Here is an 18,811-nt window from a genome sequence, read left to right as displayed (position 1 = left end):
TTTGATAAATACAGTAAATTTGGCAGCAGTTAAATGACAAGATGTTTCATAAATCCATTCCATTTATTTGTCTTGTGAAATTATGAGAATGACAAGTTGAGGTAGGCACCTACTTGTCATGAAGCCCCAACCATGTCGCCTTGATTTGAATGCATAAACCTACACTAAACTAATGCATCAGGTGAGATAATGTTGATTTATTTGATACGCCAACTGTATTACCAATACATTCACATGAAAAGAAGATATGTGCACTACATTTGTAACTTATGCTACAACCCACGCTTCAGTGTGTCTTGATGCATACGGTTATCACTCGTTCTAGTAGTGGTTAATCATTGACACTGGAAGACCAATCTTAGCGATCAAACATCTCAACTCTAATGGATTTTTCAAACTAAGTTCGTCTTCTTTTATTATAAAAGCTCTCTCTTCACCACCATCATCTTCTCTTCAATCTAATTTGATATCTAGTTTAGCGTTAATTAAATTCCGAAGCCCCATCTCCATTCATTGTCTTTTTATTGTTATAGTTATATGGTTACTTAATTCTAGAACATCTTAGTCATCCAACTATCTATTGGAATGTGTTACACGTCATACGCAGAGATGACAACATACAGTGGGAAATATTAGAGTAGCCATGAACAAAAACCATAATAAACAATGCAATACACAAACATAATAAATGAACAAAAAAACCAACTATTTTGGTTTGATTTGAGACTCTGACTGATAACTGAACTGCACTGGACTGGACTGGACTGGACTTGAAATCTAAAAATGAAGAGAAATGCATATGCTCCTTGTCACAAACCAAATCTAGAAATTTTGATGAATATTAGACATGATGAAGTCATCAAGGATCCCTTTCATAGCACGCTTCATGTCCTATATTATATGAAATTGTAGCAGTGAAACCCAATCGTATGATAGAAATTCTAGTTGGAAGGTGGTGGAGATGATATAAATGGGATATAAGGGATCTGAGGGAAGCTGGTGGGAAATGAAGACAATGGAGGCAAAGAGAATTTAGGTACACCAGGGATTGATGGAATGGTGGGAATTGATGCTGAAGGAATTATCGGGTTCGTAGGAACTGACGGTATTGGTGGCAAGCTTGCTGCAGGAATGGTTGGGTTGGTTGGAATTGATGGAATGCTGGGTAACCCCGGTCCAAATTGCAACAGATTACGTGAAGCATAACATTTATCGATATTGTTCGTGATGAATGCCATCATAGAAAGAACCATAAAACAAGTGTAAATGGCTCTGGCCATGATATATTTACTTCAAAATTGAAACAAAGAATGAAAAACTATTGAGATTTGGGATTTGGCGAAAGCTTTTGGTTTTGATGATGGAAAACCTATGGTAGTTTGGGGTATATATACACAGGGAGCTTAAATCATGATTTTGGTACTTTTAATTTGTGTTCTTTATGTTAGTGGAAATGGGTTTCTTCTGGTTATGTGTCCCATAAGTTGTTTGGAAATAATTTGGTTGTTTACTTATTTTACATTTGCTGGTTTTAGTTCACCAAGTGTGATGTTTAAGAGTGTTCTCGTGAACTTTGAGTCAATGATGTTAGAACTTAGAAGTGCTTAATCTAAGAGGAGTTAAACAACCATTAGGCGGTCTCTACCAAAAATAATAATAATAACAATTAAAATATTTCCTTTTTTTATGAAGTATGAATTTCTATATTCACGGAGGTTTTGATGCTAATAACTCGCTAATTTAATGAATCAATGATGCTGGATGTGCTTAATCTAGGAGTTGTTAAATGACGAGGAGGTCTACATCTTGTATGGAAGATGATGTTTTTATTTTTCATTAATAAAATAAATCGTGATACTTTGATATATTTTTACAAACTAGTAATATGCACGTGTGTTGCACGTGAGAACATATATGAAGTAAAATAAATTAGAATGACAAATTAAATAAAATTAATTATAATAAGATTCTTGAATTTAATTTGAACATCACATCGTAAGAAACAACGTTAGAATTTTATTTTTTACTGTAACGTCTTTCACGTTCGATTCATTCTTTTGTATAATCAGACGTCTTCTTCTTTGAGTAAACACAGACAATTTCTCATCATCAGCAATGTCGATGTTTTCAGTCTTTGCTTCGACTTTTGGTGGTTGCACATTTTTTGTCTGGTTTGTAGATTTGGGTGAGTCCTTTTTTTCTTCCTCTTTGGTGTCCTTTGTTGTGGCGGTATTCCAGCTTTGGAGTTTTTTTGCAATGGTTTTTGGAACGCTTCCACCACAATAGAGAGAGGCTTGTTCTTCTTAAGAAATTCTTTATCCATCTTAAAAATAAATGTTTGTTCTTCATTGATCGGGTTGTCAAGATTAGTTGTGATTTTTGGTTCCCCTTCATCCTATTATCATATATTAAAAAATGTGTTTTATAACATGTAATTCGTAAACATGGAAAATCGAAAATTGTAATTTGCAATCATGTACACTTTTCTGAGCAACTCAATATATTTGTTCACTGAGCAACCTATATACTCTGAAGCCGCGTCTTCAAATAATGTAATCATTGTCGTTGTGTTGTTTTTCACCGTCATCGTTAAGCAAAATCTATAGAATTTCAATTGGCATCAAAGTGCAAGTAGAATTTTTAATATAAATATAATAATAATTGGAAAATACGTCAAAATAAAAAATTTTCATCAATTTCACAACCAAGAAAATGATTACCTTGGCATGATTTGAGTATCATGCATTTTGCAATTGATACAGTTGACGACATTCGTTGTTTTTACGATCGCTTTGAATTCCAGTTGTGTCCTGTAGAGTTCGATCAACTGCTTCAGTTGCTGTTCTTTTTGCCATTGGAGCTTCATCCCATACAATTAGACTGGTTTTTCGTAACAATTTTGCTAAACCGCTTTGTTTTGATATTGAGCAATAACTTTTTTCGTGTAAATCAATTGGAATTTTAAAGTGTGAATAAGCAGTTCGACCACCTGGTAATATTGAAGCTACAACTCCAGAAAAGGCTGTAGCTAGGGCAATAATTTTATTTTTCCTGATATTTGCCAACAATGACCTGTATAAAAATGTTTTTCGAGTTCCTTCAGGTTCATTTACAAAAAATAAGCTACCATTTTCCAGATTTACACACTCCATAATTTTTTTCAAATGCTTCTTATTGTGCAACGTTTAACTTGAATTGTGCCCAATAATCATCGTCTGAGATTTGTATAGATTTTCTTCTTCCATTTCTCGACAAAATGTGTCATTGGACTGAGGAATGTACAGATATATTAGTGAAAGATCAAAACCACTGATTTGTTTTCCCATGCTCTCCAAAATTAAATTTATACTTTGAAGTGTTTTTGACCAATAAATCTCGGTTCTGATGAAACTCTCTTTGCAAATCCTCGGACATTGCTCAAGATATGTATCTCACAACGATCTAACATCGGTTGGTTCACAATATACCAAAATTGTTGCAAATAATCTTCTCAAAGCATGTGGCATTTGGAAGGTAACAACTTCATTCATACATTCAAAATTACTTCGATCAGATTCAAGTAATCCTCTTTTATGTGCCGATTCTTTAAAAGTAAAGTAACTATTTCCATTAACCATTAGCAAATAGTCAAAGAAATGGGTCCTCTTACATGACTTAGTAAGAGTCTCAAATAGTATCTTTATCCTTCAATAGGATTTGCAGCATTAATACGACCAATTACTCTTCTTTTCTTTCTCTCGTGCCAACTTTTACTTTGGTTGTCCCAAACATAATATTCAGGGAAATGTAATGCTAAATTGATGACGGCTGAAGAAATTTCATTAAGCTCAAACTCATAAATTCGTCATAATGCTTCTTGTGCAGAAACCCATCTTGCATCTTGGAAAGTTTTAATTTCATCTACATTTCCAACTTCATTTCCTGATGCAATGTGTACAACAACTTTGCATTGGCCTTTGTAAATGTACTTTTACAGATATTTAACCGCAGTCAATCCTGAACAAATTTCAACATTTATGTGGCAATCATATCTCATATGAAGGTAAGGATTGTAGGGAACAACCCACTGATTATTTAAATTTGCTCGTCTTACATCCACTGTTTGACTATCGTCCCTTCTCCGATAAATAGGATAACCATCTTCTCCGTGTACCATTCTCTCACAAAACTTCCGTGGATAATGACTCTTGCATTGTCCTGCGATCATGCAAGAGTTTTTTCTATTCAAATGTCCACATGATCCATGCATCATATGCTTCACAACAAGGTTAGATAACCTTGGGTTTTTCTTTTTTTTTTTTGGGTAATTCAGCTGAAACATAATCATCAAATTGATCTGTATTGTTTATTTTATGTTCTTTCTTCAATATGACCAATATGTGAATATGAGGTAGTCCGCGCTTTTGGAATTCAACGACATAAACATAAGCACAAACTTCCCCAAACACTATTTTTTGAGTTATTTTTTTTTCCAGATCTTGTACTTTTGCTCTGAAAACTCTAGATGTCAAATCCGGTCGATCATAAGCTCGTTGATTGCCTTTCAAGTTATCTTTTATATTTTTCACTCCGGATTACAAGTCATTGTTATAAAGAGTTATGATTTTCCAAACCTCCGTACCAATGCCATTGCATTTAGATATCTTATGCGCGTGTCTCTTGAACCTCCAATGAACGATGCAGGCCGTACAATTCTTCTACCGATTTCACTTCCTCTATTTTCTCCACAATTTATGATATCCACAATGCCTGGATAATACTCTGATCTCAATTCAGCTTGATTGCTTCTGTAATAATCTAATCGGTTCGTCTCAAGTTTGATATACATGTCAACTGCATATTGTTGAAACAATCTGCCTGAGTATAAAAGAACAGATGGACTATTGTTTCTCATCTGAATTTTATAACAATAATATTCACGACAAGAAACCACCTTGTTGCTATCTCTTCTAATTGCTGCAAATACAGTAAAAAAAGGTTTAAATTATATTTTTTAAAGATTCAAAGTGCAATTAACACGATCAAATTCATAAATTGACCATTTAAATTATAATACAAAGCAACAGTAAGATCTTCTACATAAAATTTTTAATTTATTAATATTCAATCCCCTCTTTGCAACCAAGAAAATTTTCAACAATTTTCGGAAAACATGTACAAAAGTACATAAGTTTATTTATTTTTATTTAAATTAAAATATAGAACACAAACTTAGAATTATACTTAATTATAGCTTTTAAAAATTAATCAACCAAATAAATTAAAACAAAAAATAATAATAATTTATTATTTTTATTATTAGTTATATATTGATTTTTTCAAAATTAATTTAATCCTGAAATCTTATATATAATATAATGAGAAAATGAGAAAAATTTTGCCTTTAAACACTATAATTAATTGTATATTATGAAAGTAAATAAATATAATTTCAATACATTTCTAAGTTCATCTAGATCTAAATCTAAACCCAATTTAATTTTTGCATTAAAAAATTTAATTATAATTAAATTAAATTTTTAAATATTGAATAAACCAAATGAGTTAACAAAATCAATAATAATAATAATAATAATAACACTAATAATTAATATTAATTATTATTTTTTATAAAATTATTTTAATAGAATTAATCTAATTCTGAGATATAATCATGATGATTATCATGATGATGAGTTGAACATTCATGTAAAAACCTAATTACTTGTATATTGTGATACTATATAAATTTCAATACATTCATAAGTTTATCTTCATCTAAATCTGAAATAAAAATTTATTTTTTGCAACAAACCACAGAATTTTATCAGATAAGATAAATGTAGATCATCGGCATTAATAACTTCATAGTATCTTCATAAATATCAGCATTGTCAAATATGCTCATCCTATTAGCCATTTCGTTGTCGTTATCCCAAAAATACAATTGAACATGAGACGATTTCCCCTCATTAGTAGTCAAGGGCGGGGAGCGTATGAAACACTTGTCCTAACACTCTAAATGTATAGATTTCACAATTCGAAGAAGCAAGATTATTATCCACTTTAACACCAAAAGAAGTGAAAGAAAATAAACGGTTATATACTATGATCCTCTTTCGGAAATTATCTGCTTTTGGAGATTGTGTGTTAGTAAATAGTTCAATCAATTCATGCGGCATAATTGTGTCAACTAATCTAATTTTACCATTATCAAAGCAAAAGGTGGGGCTTTCAAATTCAAACTTTTTTGCCCACAGTGACGACAAACATCCATTGAATTGATCACACGTAACTCTATCGTTTCTTCAAAACATTAACATGGAAAAATTATAAATATGTTATTCTAGAATTCAGAAAGTATAAACAAATCTATAAATATATTGGATTGGATATGTACGGCTATTGATTTTATTTTTTATCTCGATGTTTAACAGCTTTAAGGAAGGTAGGAAAATCTCTTTGTATTCCTTAATTTCTTTCCATCCGTTGAGGACTTGTTTGATCAAGAAAGGGTGAAGAACTTGATATCAAGTTGGCTGCATCTAGAGTATTTTCTACGATGCATACAATTAATATAATTGAGACAAGAAAGTTAGACGACGATGCAACTGATTTTTATATGATACCTTGGGAGGTTGAATTTTTGTTTGTACAATCAACATGTGAGGAACTATCTCCATTGAATAAAACACTGCTGGTAAAGTTAATAACATGAGCTTAAAATGTAAGCTATAAACATATAATATTATATAATGACCGAAAAAAATTACAATGAAACGAAATAAATATTAACAATTCCCATACAAAAAGAAAAAAACAGTGGTGTGTGCTAATTTAAATACTATTATTATTTGTTTATTTATCTCATAAAAAGAACACTTCTATGAAAACAAAGTTCACCGTTTCCTTTTCTTCCTTGACTCCGATGCATTCTGAATCTGTCGACGACGTTTTTCAATCTTCAGATTAGAATAGTTTGAAACAAATTTGCTGGATTTTGGGGTATTTTCTGCAGATTCTCCTAAAAATTATATTTATATAGTTGAGAAGATTGACAAATGAATTCATTCCCCAAGGACACACTGAATTCACTTAATTAAATGTTGAAATGAAGAATGAAGCCACAATCCCCGAGAGCATACTGGCAATTCTACACCAGAGACCAGAGGCGCGCAGTCATTTACAACCCAATCAAATGTTAACAAATTAAAATCAAAACACATAGGTAAGATAACAATAAAGAATGAATCAATAATCCAAGACAATTGTATTTAATTAGATACTAAATCGAGAATGACGTCAAACACTAAGAGCATAAAGAATGTAGTGAATGTATTTAATTAGATGCTAAATCGAGAATGACACCAAACACCAAGAGCATAAAGAATGTAGTGAATCCCAAGAGCATATGGGCCTGTGTTTTGGAACAAAAACGATATGCAAACCTTTTTGAAGAGAAAAAATCGATGGTTTTCGACCCATTGACAAATACAAGCGGTACAACCACGGTCTCTTTCTCTTTTCCTTTCCTTTGTTTCTTCTATTTTTTCCCTTTGTTTCTTCTCCTTGGTTTTTTTTTTGGGAACGTTGGACGGGATTTGAGTGGGGGTTTTTTTTTTTTTTGGGAACATTGGAGGGGATTAGTGGTCTCAAAATAGATTTAGTGGAGTTGACCTTCTCTTTTCTTTGGTTTCTTCTAATTTGCCCTTTTATTTACTCTTTTATAATAGATAGATAGCTAATAGATATCATCGTTTATATAAATAGAATGTGAAATATGACAATTGAGAGAGAAAATAATTGAAATTCATCATGTAATATTTTCAGTTCATTAGACAAAGGAAAATCCATTAAAATTATAGCTGGATATTAGTGATAGATAAAATAAAGACATCACAAAAGCAAACCAACATACCATATCACAAGACTATGCTCTATATCTTACATACATATAAATATATCATTTTCAATTCTAAATTTCCTCAAATACTCTTTATGAAACTTCTTCATCTTATTCTTTGTTATCCACTATTAATTTAAATATTATCTAAATTTCTCACTCATTTTTTCAATGAGTAATTACACATGTGCAATGCGTGCACTTTCTTAAAAAAAAAAAAGTTGATTCCGAAGGGGACCTCATCCCACTTTCTTAGTATATATGTGTGTGGTAAATTAAGAGAGTGCTTACAGATAATAACTTCTTTTAAGCATTTGTCAACACTACCTTAAACTCAGAATGTGATAACGTATGCTTAATTTAATTGAACAAAACTGGTGGGATACTGATTATGCTTCTACAAAAATGATTCTTGTTAAAAAAAAATGGTATTAGAAAACTTATTTATCAACGAATATCCACATTGATCTTCACATTTTCACATTTGTTTTCAAATATCACTCCTGATTTTTCTTACTTTGCATAATCTATAAATTGAACCATGTCTTTAAAATTAAAAGTTGTTACATGCACTGCATAAACGATGTGACAAAATGATTTCAAAAAAAAAGAAAAAAAAGATGTGACAAATATTTTTGCATGCTACCTTTGATGATCTAATGGCAAGAGGAGGCCTTATGTTTATCACTTTTAAAACCAACACATGATTACTTTTAACCAATATAAAAAAAAAAAAAAAAGAAGTGACAAAAAAATCTCTCCTCCAACCTAAAAAAAACAAAGTTAAGGTAATTCGAATAGTTTATAATAACTTTTTTATGATGTGGAATCCCATAACCGCTACTCCTTTGATATGCACCGATTAAAGCCCGAGCTAATGCGATAGTCTTCAAATCACGTTAGCCCGTCTAAAGTATGTATGTGAAATGAATCTAGCTAGGAAAGTCAGTTAAGGGAAACGAAAATGATTTTTTATTAGAGGATGGAGGTGGCGTCAATAAACCATTCAGAAAATGAACTACTATGGCAAATTTGAAAGATAAAATGAAAGATAAAATACTATAGATAAGATAAAATCGAGGGGTGACGAGTGCGACAACTGATCGCGTGGCTCCATCTCTGAGTCTAGCAATGAAACCCAATCGTCCATGTAGTTGAAGAAATTCTAGTTGGAAGGTGGTTAGTTAATTTTGGAAAATTTATTGTTATAGTTATGTGATTAATCTTAGAAAATCTTAGTCATGCGACGAATTCGCGCGAAGGGAATAGCAGCCATGATAAAAGTAGAAGTACTTCACAATGTATTATAATAAAAAAATTATATATATAAATCCATTTCCGCAAACTATATATTATAAACAATGCAATACACAAATTAATATAAATGACCACAAATTAAACCCCAACTACTATGGTATGATTTGAGACAAAAACAAATAACTGGACTGGACTCAAAACCAAAATATAAAGAGGAACGAATGCTCCTATATTACAAGCCAAAGCTGGAAATTTCAATAAATATTAGACATCATAAATTCATCAGGGATCCTTTCTGCATCACGCTTCATGCCTAGAACACATGAAATTCTTGCAATCAAACACGATAAATTTTAGTTGGAAGGTGGTGGAGTCGATATGAATGGTATGTAAGGGATGAAGCTGGCGGGAATGGTAGACAATGGAGGCAAGACGAAGTTAGGTACACCGGGGATGGATACTGGAATAGCTGGAATGGCGGGGATCGATGCCGTGGGTGGCACGCTTGGTTTCGGCAGTGCGGATGGAATAGTTGGGTTCGTTGGAACTGATGGAATGGGTGGCAATGCGGCGGGAATGGTTGGGTTGGTAGGCAGTACTGATGGCAGTGGTGGCAACGTTGACGGAATGCTGGGCAATCCCGGTCCGGATTGCAACAGATGACGTGAAGCGTCGCATTTTTCGATGTTGTGTGTGATGATTGTCATCACGGAAAGAGCCATGAGGCAAGTGTAAATGGTTCTAGCCATGATATATTTTATAAGCTTGGAAATTGAAATATATAGGCTATAGAAAAAAAGTACTTAGACTTGGGATTTGTTGCATAAAAATTTTGGGTTTGATGATGGAAACAAGTGGGATTTTGGGGTATATATACACGAGATATAAGGCATATATATGTAGCTTTTGGTAATTTTGGCTTTGTGTTTGTTTGTGTTGGTGGAAATGGATTTAGTTTGGTTAGGACTCCCATTGGTTGTTTGGAAATGTTAACATTGGGGATACAAGTTGTTAGTATAATTTAGCTATTTTTATTTATTTGGTCCAATTCCGTGTTAATTTAATGAATCAATGATGTTAGATATGCTCAATGTAGGAGTTGTTAAACAAGAAATATTAGGAGGTCTACATCTGGAAGATGGCGTTTTATTTTTCATTTACAAAATATATGATTTTTACAAATATCATCATTTATATAAATTGAATGTGAATATGATAACTGAGAGAGAAAATAATTGATCGAGCACCCATGTGAGATTATCTATTATTATCTATCTTTAGTACTTATTATTATAATATAGGTGTAGCATATACTATATATATGGAGTTGCGTATATAATTTGGATTTGTTTAAAATATTGTCCATTTTATCAAACTAACTACATGATTTTATTGTAATATAATAAATTTTTTTTATATTTATTTTTCTTCTGTTCTATTTCAATGTCCTAAATTATTTTTAAAAAATAATTTATTTTTTGTGTGCGGCGCTCATGTTCCGATCGGCGATCGGCTAGTTTTGAATAATTTCATGTCATGTCCAATATTTCAATCATATATCTCAAAAAAAAAATAGAATTTGAAATAAAATTTGAATTCAAGCATCCAGCTTTATTTTCTACTAGTAATCTCGTGTACGCGTTGCGTGCTTGTACAATCTGTTTTTTTTTTTTTAAGAAAACAAAAAAATTTGTAAAATTTAAAAAATACAAAAAATATAGTGTTTTTCATAAATAAATAGTCACTAAAACGTCACATATACATCAATTTTACAAGGTTGTAGTATTTTCGTAAATAAAAAAAATCAAACGTCACAAAATGAATATCATTTTGGTAAATAAGAAAACATCTAATGACTAAATATGAGACAAATTGGAGATTTGCCATGAAAGAACAAATCAAGTCAAAGAAACGAAAATTGATCTACCACAACTCAAATACGAGACCTTCGAGATGGATCAAAAGGAAGACATCGACGTCATGTTTAAAAGGCTCACTCAAATCATCAATGAGCTCGTCCAACTCGGTGACAACTACCCAACCAAGCAAGTTTGTAGAAGAGCACTTCGAGCACTACCCAATGAGTGAGATGCAAAAAGAACGGCGATCATCGAATCCAACAAAAGTGACGCTGCCTCCTATGATTTCGAAGAGCTACATGGGACATTAAAAACCCATGAACTAGAAGAAGCCACTAGAAAGAAGAACAAGAAGGAAGATGAAAAGATCAAAGCTAAAGGGATAGCTTTATCTAGCCAAATCGAAGTCAGTGATGATGATGATGATGATGATGATTAGCGTTATTCGCAAGAAAAATTCAAAAAATTCATGTGGGGCAACAAATTCAAGAAAGACAAGAAGGTTGAGAAGGAAATAACCTGCTACAACTGCCAAAAAATGGGTCATTATGAAAATGAATGTCCACTTAAAAGAAAGCAGACAAAGGGAAAAAAGAAGGCACTCATAGCTACTTGGAGTGATAGTGACGATGATGATGAGGAAGCCAACATATGTCTCATGGCAAAAGATGATGACATCTTATCCGACGACTATAATGAGGTACCTTCTTATTATGAGTTATTATGTGCCTATACCAAACTGTTTGATATGACTAAATCACTTAGGAAAGAAACAAAAGTTCAAAAAATAAATTAGAATCTAAGGAGCATGAGAACCTAAGATTAAATAATTATATAGCTCACTTAGAAAAATTCTTTGATAAAAGTTCAATGTTAATAGCAACAAATTAAACAATCTTCTATGAATGCAACGTTGTAGCTTTGATAAAGGTGGTTTAGGGTACGGAAGTAAATCGATTGACTTTGCTAGTCTTATAGCTAAAGCCAAGATGAGATCACCTTCTACCTATACTTATTGCTGTAAATCTTGTCATAGAAGATCTAAATGTAAATAGCTAAGACATCAATATAACAAAAAGAGTTTTCTAAGGTGGATGCCCAAGACTACTCCTTCTGCTAACAATGATCTCAAAGAGCAAAAGGGAACCAAAAATCAACTTGAATCTTCATCTTGTAGGGACGGAAAAGAAACATGTCTTCAAGCATTTGGTATCTCGATAGTGGATGCTCTCGACACATGACTGGAAACAAGAAGCTACTTCAATCAATCAAACCAAAGGAGAAAAGAACTGTAACCTTTGGAGACAACAACAAAAGATTGATTGAAGGCATCAGATCAATAGGTATTTCTAACTTCTGTTTGATTGATGATGTACTTCTTGTGAAAAGACTTAAGCATGATCTACTAAGTATAAGTCATTTGTGCGATAGAGGTTATGAAGTCAAATTCACTTCCCAACACCGCACTTTCTAAAAAATTAAGGATGACCCTAATTTTTAAAAACAGCTTATAAACTGTCAAACAACATATTTTGATAGCTTATAAGTTTTTTGTCAATCAAATTTAAAGAGTTTTTTGACAGCTTATAAACTCTGCTAAGAACCCTCGTGTTCACATAGAGTTATTTTCTCAGTTTCAAATTCCGATGTTAACTAATTGTTGCCTTGTTGGAACAAAAGAAGACATACAACCATTTATCGCCTGAAAACCCTTTTAAGTTTTAACCTTCATGTAAAATTTAAAATAAATAGTGTTAAAAAACTAAAAGATAATCAATTAATTGGGGATATGAAATACAATTTTTATTTTTATGTTTTTTTTTAAAAAAAACTTATCATTTACCAATGCATTCAAAAGAATCACACCTCAAATATTGGCTCTTCGATTGAGAATTTCACTTATGTAGTGTTTGGGGTTGCTTTTAGAAATACTTTTTAGTTTATTTTTTTAACAAAATCAAATTTTTTGAAGGAAAAAACTCAAAAGTGCTTCCTAAAATCATCCCAATTACTAGATAATGCAGTATTTGGGTGATTACGGATTGAACTCACATAATAATGTTAATAACCTCTTATCTTTATTTCTAGTTGCGGTTGTATCAAAATAAATTTAAAATATAGTTTACTGTATCAAAATTTAATATGATTATTTTAGTTCATTTATTCTTCATTTCCAAAAAATAAAATGTTTTATTACTGTACTATATTTTGATACAGAATATGATTTTTCCAGATAACAATTAAAAATATATCAATGAATAGAAAATGAAAACATCTAGCAGTCATGCTTTTTTAAGATGAAAAACATAGTGGAAGATATTTGACGAGCTTGAGCTCACTGCGCCAACAAAGTATGAGCTCAGAACTAATGCGTACTCAAAAACCATATTTATGGCAATCCTTTGATATGAACTCGATAATTTAAATCACATGAGAAATATCATCATTTTATTCAACAATCCTCATATCAAGAACAATAAAAGCACTAAAATTTAGTGCCAAACCTCCTCAAGACATCGTTTTGAGTCGATATCACGCGTATCGGGATACATCATTTGCATATTACATTGCTTAAAGAAATCTGATTGAAGACAAGTAACAGTCCAAATGTAAACCTATTCAAAATGTTCCAATGCAGGGCAAATATTGACCAGTAATATACAACCTTACGTTTGCAACAGTAAAAAGAAAAAACAGAGACTTTGTGTTTCTTAAAGCCTTCTGGGCCTTGATCTGTAACTGCACATTAAAAAAAAATTTCATTGGCGTTTAGACTATTTTTTTTCTTCAGTAACATGAGTTTGATTGAGCTAAACTTGATAAAAAAAAACAGCAAATGCATACCTGATTTGGTATCTCGAGCGTCCCAAGTTTAATCTCTCTGTTGATACACGTGATTTCCATCAATCTTTACACAAGGTACTCCAGCAATCATGGGCCAAAATTCGCCTTTGTCTTTTAGACACCTTTGGCTGAGAAGTGGACATTCACTAATTTCTAAATGCCAAAGCTTTTCGAGCAGTTGTTCGCTAGGCAACAGACTAAGTTTCCCACAGTTCATGACTGATAAATGTCGAAGCAACACAAGATTTTCAAGGACCTTGGATATTGAATTAAGCATTGGAAATCTTGCAATCGAGAATCTTACGAGAGAAGGAGGAAAGAGGTTGGTGTCACCAAGTAGATCAAGATCTTTAAATCCGCCGCATATTGAAAATTCTTGGAGCGACTCGAGTCTGTGTAGGCCCCACGTGTTTAAGGGCTTAAATTTCTTGGAGTCCCAGATCCTAAGTGAAGATAAGTTCGGAGGGAAATCACAATTCGGAAAGTTTTCAAGCTTGGGGCAACTTCGTATCTCGAGTGATGTAAGGCACGTCATGCTCCGAAACCTTGTGGGAAAGGACCTCAGTTGTTGACATTCTTCGACGGAAAGTGCTCTTAGGTTTGGTGGCAAGCCTTGTTCTGGAAAACTCTTTAGACCATAACACTTTGATAGATACAGTTCAAAAAGATGTGAAAAGTTGTACAAACGATGGAGGAAGTTGTTGAAGTTCGGCCAATTGGATAGACTAAGATCTTCAAGGGATATTACATTGTTTTGAGGGAACATGAACTCTGTAACAGGCTCCAAACTAGTGCAATTTTTTATTGAAAGTTTCTTAAGGGTGGTCGGGAAAACCATTTTCCAAGTCTTCAAAGACGAGCATTCCTTAATCTCGAGTCTTTCGAGCATGGATATGTCACCTGGAAGGGACTTAAGGCCATTGCAACTAAGAATCTCCAAGCGTTTAAGGGCAGGAGGAATACCTTTTTGTGGAAAGTCAACAAATTTAGCACAATTTTTTATAATCAGTTCTCTCAATGATCCGAGGTTGCTTAAATCATTCGAGAGGGACGTCAAACTTCCACAACGAAATAACTCAAGAACTTCAAGACTACAAGGCAGTTGTTGTGCCCCTTCTCCCAATGACACAAGTTGAGAACATTCTGCAATAACCATGCGTCTTAATTTGGTAAGTGGTTTGAGGGAAATCCCGTTTGGCCAAAGAGCAAGCATCTCATTGCAGCTACAAAACTCTAAAACGTCCAGTGTGGCTAAAGACACCATAAGTTCCATTGGTAAATGAGATAGTCCAGTGATAGACTCAACTTTCAAATAGTTTAATGCATCGAGATTACGAAAACTTTTTAACAGAACAATGCTACATCCCTCAATGTCTAACTCCTGCAAAGAAGGTAAACTCAAAGGAGAAACAACGTTTAATTTGTTGCATTTAAACATTGTCAGTTGACGAAGAAGTGGAAAGTGTATCAGGCTCTCCGCTTCGGCAAAAGCTGACCATTTCTCCCAGCCCAGCATGTGATCAAATCTCAAAGTTTCTAGTTTTTGAAATGGGGCCTCAGCACCATTCCCATAAAACTCGATTCCAATGCCCTTGATTCTTGGCATACCTCCTATACGCAGATGTTTGAGCTCTGGAAGTTGTCCTAAAGGGGGTAAAGATACGCATTCAGTACAATTGATGAGAATCATACTTGACAGTTTTCGATATAATGGATCCCCAATCCAAACTGGGAAGTTCGGGCCCCTATATGATTCAATCTTGAGCTTGCTTAAGTTTTGATGAGGCCTTAGCAAGTCTATCACATCTTCCAAACTTTTACCTTGAAAATTGCTAATGTCGCTTCCCCATGACAGTTGTAAGTCATCAATTTCGTCCTTACACCCGAGAGTCGCTTCTTTTGCATCATCAAGATCTACAATATTTTGCAACTCAAAAATGGCTAGAGTTCCTCGTAAATGCTTCAGAAACCTCAATTCTTTGAGTCCCAAACCACCATCTCCACTCAAAATGATCTTGGGTAACGTCTGGAGGTTTCTTAATTTACCAATTTCAACCGGCATATCTTTCAACAGATCTGTATTAGAGATGTCAAGATGGCGCAAGTTAGATAGATCCCCCAGGGTCGGTGGCAGCTTGTGGATGAAACGACAATTACTTAAAGACAAAGTTTGCAAATTGAAGAGATCACTTATCGAAGAAGGCAAAGTAAGAATTGAAGTCCCAGATAGATTCAGGTACCGTAAATGTATCAAGCTGCAAATGGAACTTGGCAGCTCAGTGATAGAATAGCCGCTTAAAGATAAAACTCTTAAGTGAATCAATCTTGGCACCAATTCAACCAAAATCCTATTAGATAAGTAGAAAGGAGGCCAAACAAGTGAATTTTGCACTGGCATCGGCAAGAATGTTCTCAAACCTTGAAATTGCCGGAAACGCTCGAATTTTTGGAAAACTTCATATTCATGACGAAGGAAAGAAGTGTGACGAGTTCTCGTGGGTAATTGGTACTCCTGATTAGTATCCAATTTCTCATCCAAACGGCAGCACGCCCCTCCCGAAACAAAATGAGCTAAATCATTTATAAGATCATGCATTACAAAATTCGACTCACTTCCACTTACTCTTTGGAATAAGGATCTTGATAGAAGCTCATTGAAGTACTCATGTCCCAAGTCTTCTTTCTTTTGATGCTCATTTGTACTTTCAAGAAAACTTTCTCCCATCCATAAGCACACGAGCTCGTTCTTATCAAATTCATAATCCTTGGGAAAAACTGAGCAATATGCAAATGGATGCTTCAAATGTGAAGGAAGATGGTGGTAACTTAATCTGAGAACGGGAAGGATATCATTTTCTTTCGGTAAATCCCATATCTTGCTATTCAAAACATTTCTCCATTCGCTTTCACTATTTTTAGTGCGTAAAATTCCACCAAGTACCTTTGCAGCCAATGGTAAGCCTTTACATTTTTTTATCAGTCCTTGACCAACTTCTCGTAAATCTGATCTCTCTTGGAAAGATGCCCGAGCATGTTGAGCCAATAGAGATAGGCAATCTTCATCAGTCAATAACTTCATGTGGTAGGCGGATCTAGGAGAGCCTACCACCAATGCGACAGTATCATTGCGAGTTGTAACTATGATTCTGCTTCCCGATAGCCCAACGTTGACAAAAGGAAGGCATAGCTTGTGCCACTCTACATAGCTCTCATTCCAAACATCATCTAAAACAATAAGGAACTTTCTCTTAGATAACTTCTCTTGTAGACTCACTTGAAGCATATCTAAATCCTTGGCCTGACCACTTCTTTTAGTCACTGACTCATAAATTGTTTTGGTGATCTTAAGCACATCAAACACTTCAGAAACACAAACCCAAGCCCTCACATGGAAGTCTTTAATCACATCTTTATCATTATAAACCAGTTGGGCAAGGGTTGTTTTCCCAATACCACCCATTCCAACAATAGGAATGACACTAAAATTCTCACTGCTCGACTCAACCCTGAGCATTTCTTTTATTGCTTCTTTATCTTCATCTCTCCCGTAAACTTCAGATTCCAAAACTACAGAAGTACTTTCTGACCTGATTACTCCTGGTCGACTGGAAAACCCTCCTATGTTTTCCCTCAAATTCAAATCACTCCTTTGTTTAGCAATGTGATCAAGTCTTTTTGTAATGGCCTTTATCCTGGACATCAGCTTATAGTTCGATACAAGTGCTCCGGGCATGAACCTGCTCCAAGTAGGAATGAAATTACATACCACGCTAGTCTTATGATGTTGGAATCCCTTTGAATCTTGAACCAACGCTCGGGTGATGATCTCATCTAATAAATCATCCAAGTCATAAGCCGCATCCCTTATGTCCTCCAACCATACTTTTACAGATTCCATTGTCAACTGCTTATCTTCAGCATCCACGAGCACGGCCTTAATATAGATATACGATTTCTGTAGCTTATTGAAATGGCTATCGATCCTCTCTCGGCGGGCTAAGGCCATCACAGCACCATCGGCCAATTTCTGAAACAGTACCTGAAGAAATGCTCCAAGGAATAGCTCCCCCACAGCCATTTTCTCGACTGTCCCTTAGAAGTTAAGTGCCAGATTCAAGAACAACGGAAAACCACCCTGCTTGGCAATATAGCAAATGCAAACTACTCATCACCAACTGCCCTTTCTCAAAAAATGATAGGGAATTTATTTGGAAATATTGAAGACTTTAACAAATATCTCAAACGATGGACTCGGATTCATGATCCCCACAGACACAGAATTTCGGACCATCAAAAAAATCAAGCAAATTTCAATCTTATACGCCATTGTTTTTTAAGTCAGACTAAATAAACATACCATGTTCGGTAATCCGCGGATCAATCAAGTTAAGTAATTTTTGCAAGAATGCATCAAAACGAGCTACTTCAACAAGAATAAATTGGCAATCGCATCACTGTAGGTGAAAGTAACTTGAAGAATGATAAAAACACATAATCATCAAAAACATCAAACAAGAACATAATTACTCACAAATTTGCGACGAATATCTGGCTTCCCGTAGATCGATGATGGAGGGATGCAATAAGTGCATTCTTTGTTTTGTGTCGTTTTATATTATTAATGATTAAAGAGCATCGACAGCTGTCCATTGGCTCCATCCAAAAAACAAAAACAAAAACAAAAACAAAACAAAGACTAGTTAGTTAATCCAAGTCCACGCTTTGGAGGTAAGTAAAGTTCCCCGAAGATGATAAGCTTTTTACACTACAAAAAAAATGTCGGCATTTGTCATGGTTTATATTAAACCGTGGCAAACTTTGCCACGGTTTTGATTATCAAAACCGTGATAAATTTCAACGGTTAACCAGAATCGTGGCAATGTGCCACGGTTGGCTTAACCGTTACAATATTTTTGTCACGGTAAATTATAATTGTGACAATTTGCCACGGTTTTTTTTATTCGTGAGC

General features: G+C 33.9%; 1 protein-coding gene across 2 annotated transcripts; it reads right to left on the bottom strand.

Annotated features, from left to right (window-relative positions):
• Positions 1–13,436: 13,436 nt before the first annotated feature.
• On the bottom strand, positions 13,437–18,513 carry LOC140863390 (putative disease resistance RPP13-like protein 1). Of its 2 annotated transcripts, none has more exons than XM_073266784.1 (3): positions 18,374–18,513; positions 13,843–17,977; positions 13,437–13,737 (listed from the first exon to the last, which is right to left on the bottom strand). In XM_073266784.1, the coding sequence occupies exon 2, from the start codon at positions 17,918–17,920 to the stop codon at positions 13,871–13,873; it is 4,050 nt and encodes a 1,349-aa protein (XP_073122885.1). In that variant the 5' UTR covers positions 17,921–17,977; positions 18,374–18,513; the 3' UTR covers positions 13,437–13,737; positions 13,843–13,870. The 2 variants fall into 2 exon arrangements, with proteins under 2 accessions (XP_073122885.1, XP_073122886.1); XM_073266785.1 differs by lacking the exon at positions 18,374–18,513 and adding an exon at positions 18,200–18,313.
• Between the last annotated feature and the right edge of the window lie 298 nt (positions 18,514–18,811).

Source organism: Henckelia pumila, chromosome 4 (assembly GCF_033568475.1).
Source record: "Henckelia pumila isolate YLH828 chromosome 4, ASM3356847v2, whole genome shotgun sequence".
Taxonomy (NCBI): Eukaryota; Viridiplantae; Streptophyta; class Magnoliopsida; order Lamiales; family Gesneriaceae; genus Henckelia; species Henckelia pumila.
This window is presented reverse-complemented; position numbering and strand designations above follow the sequence as displayed.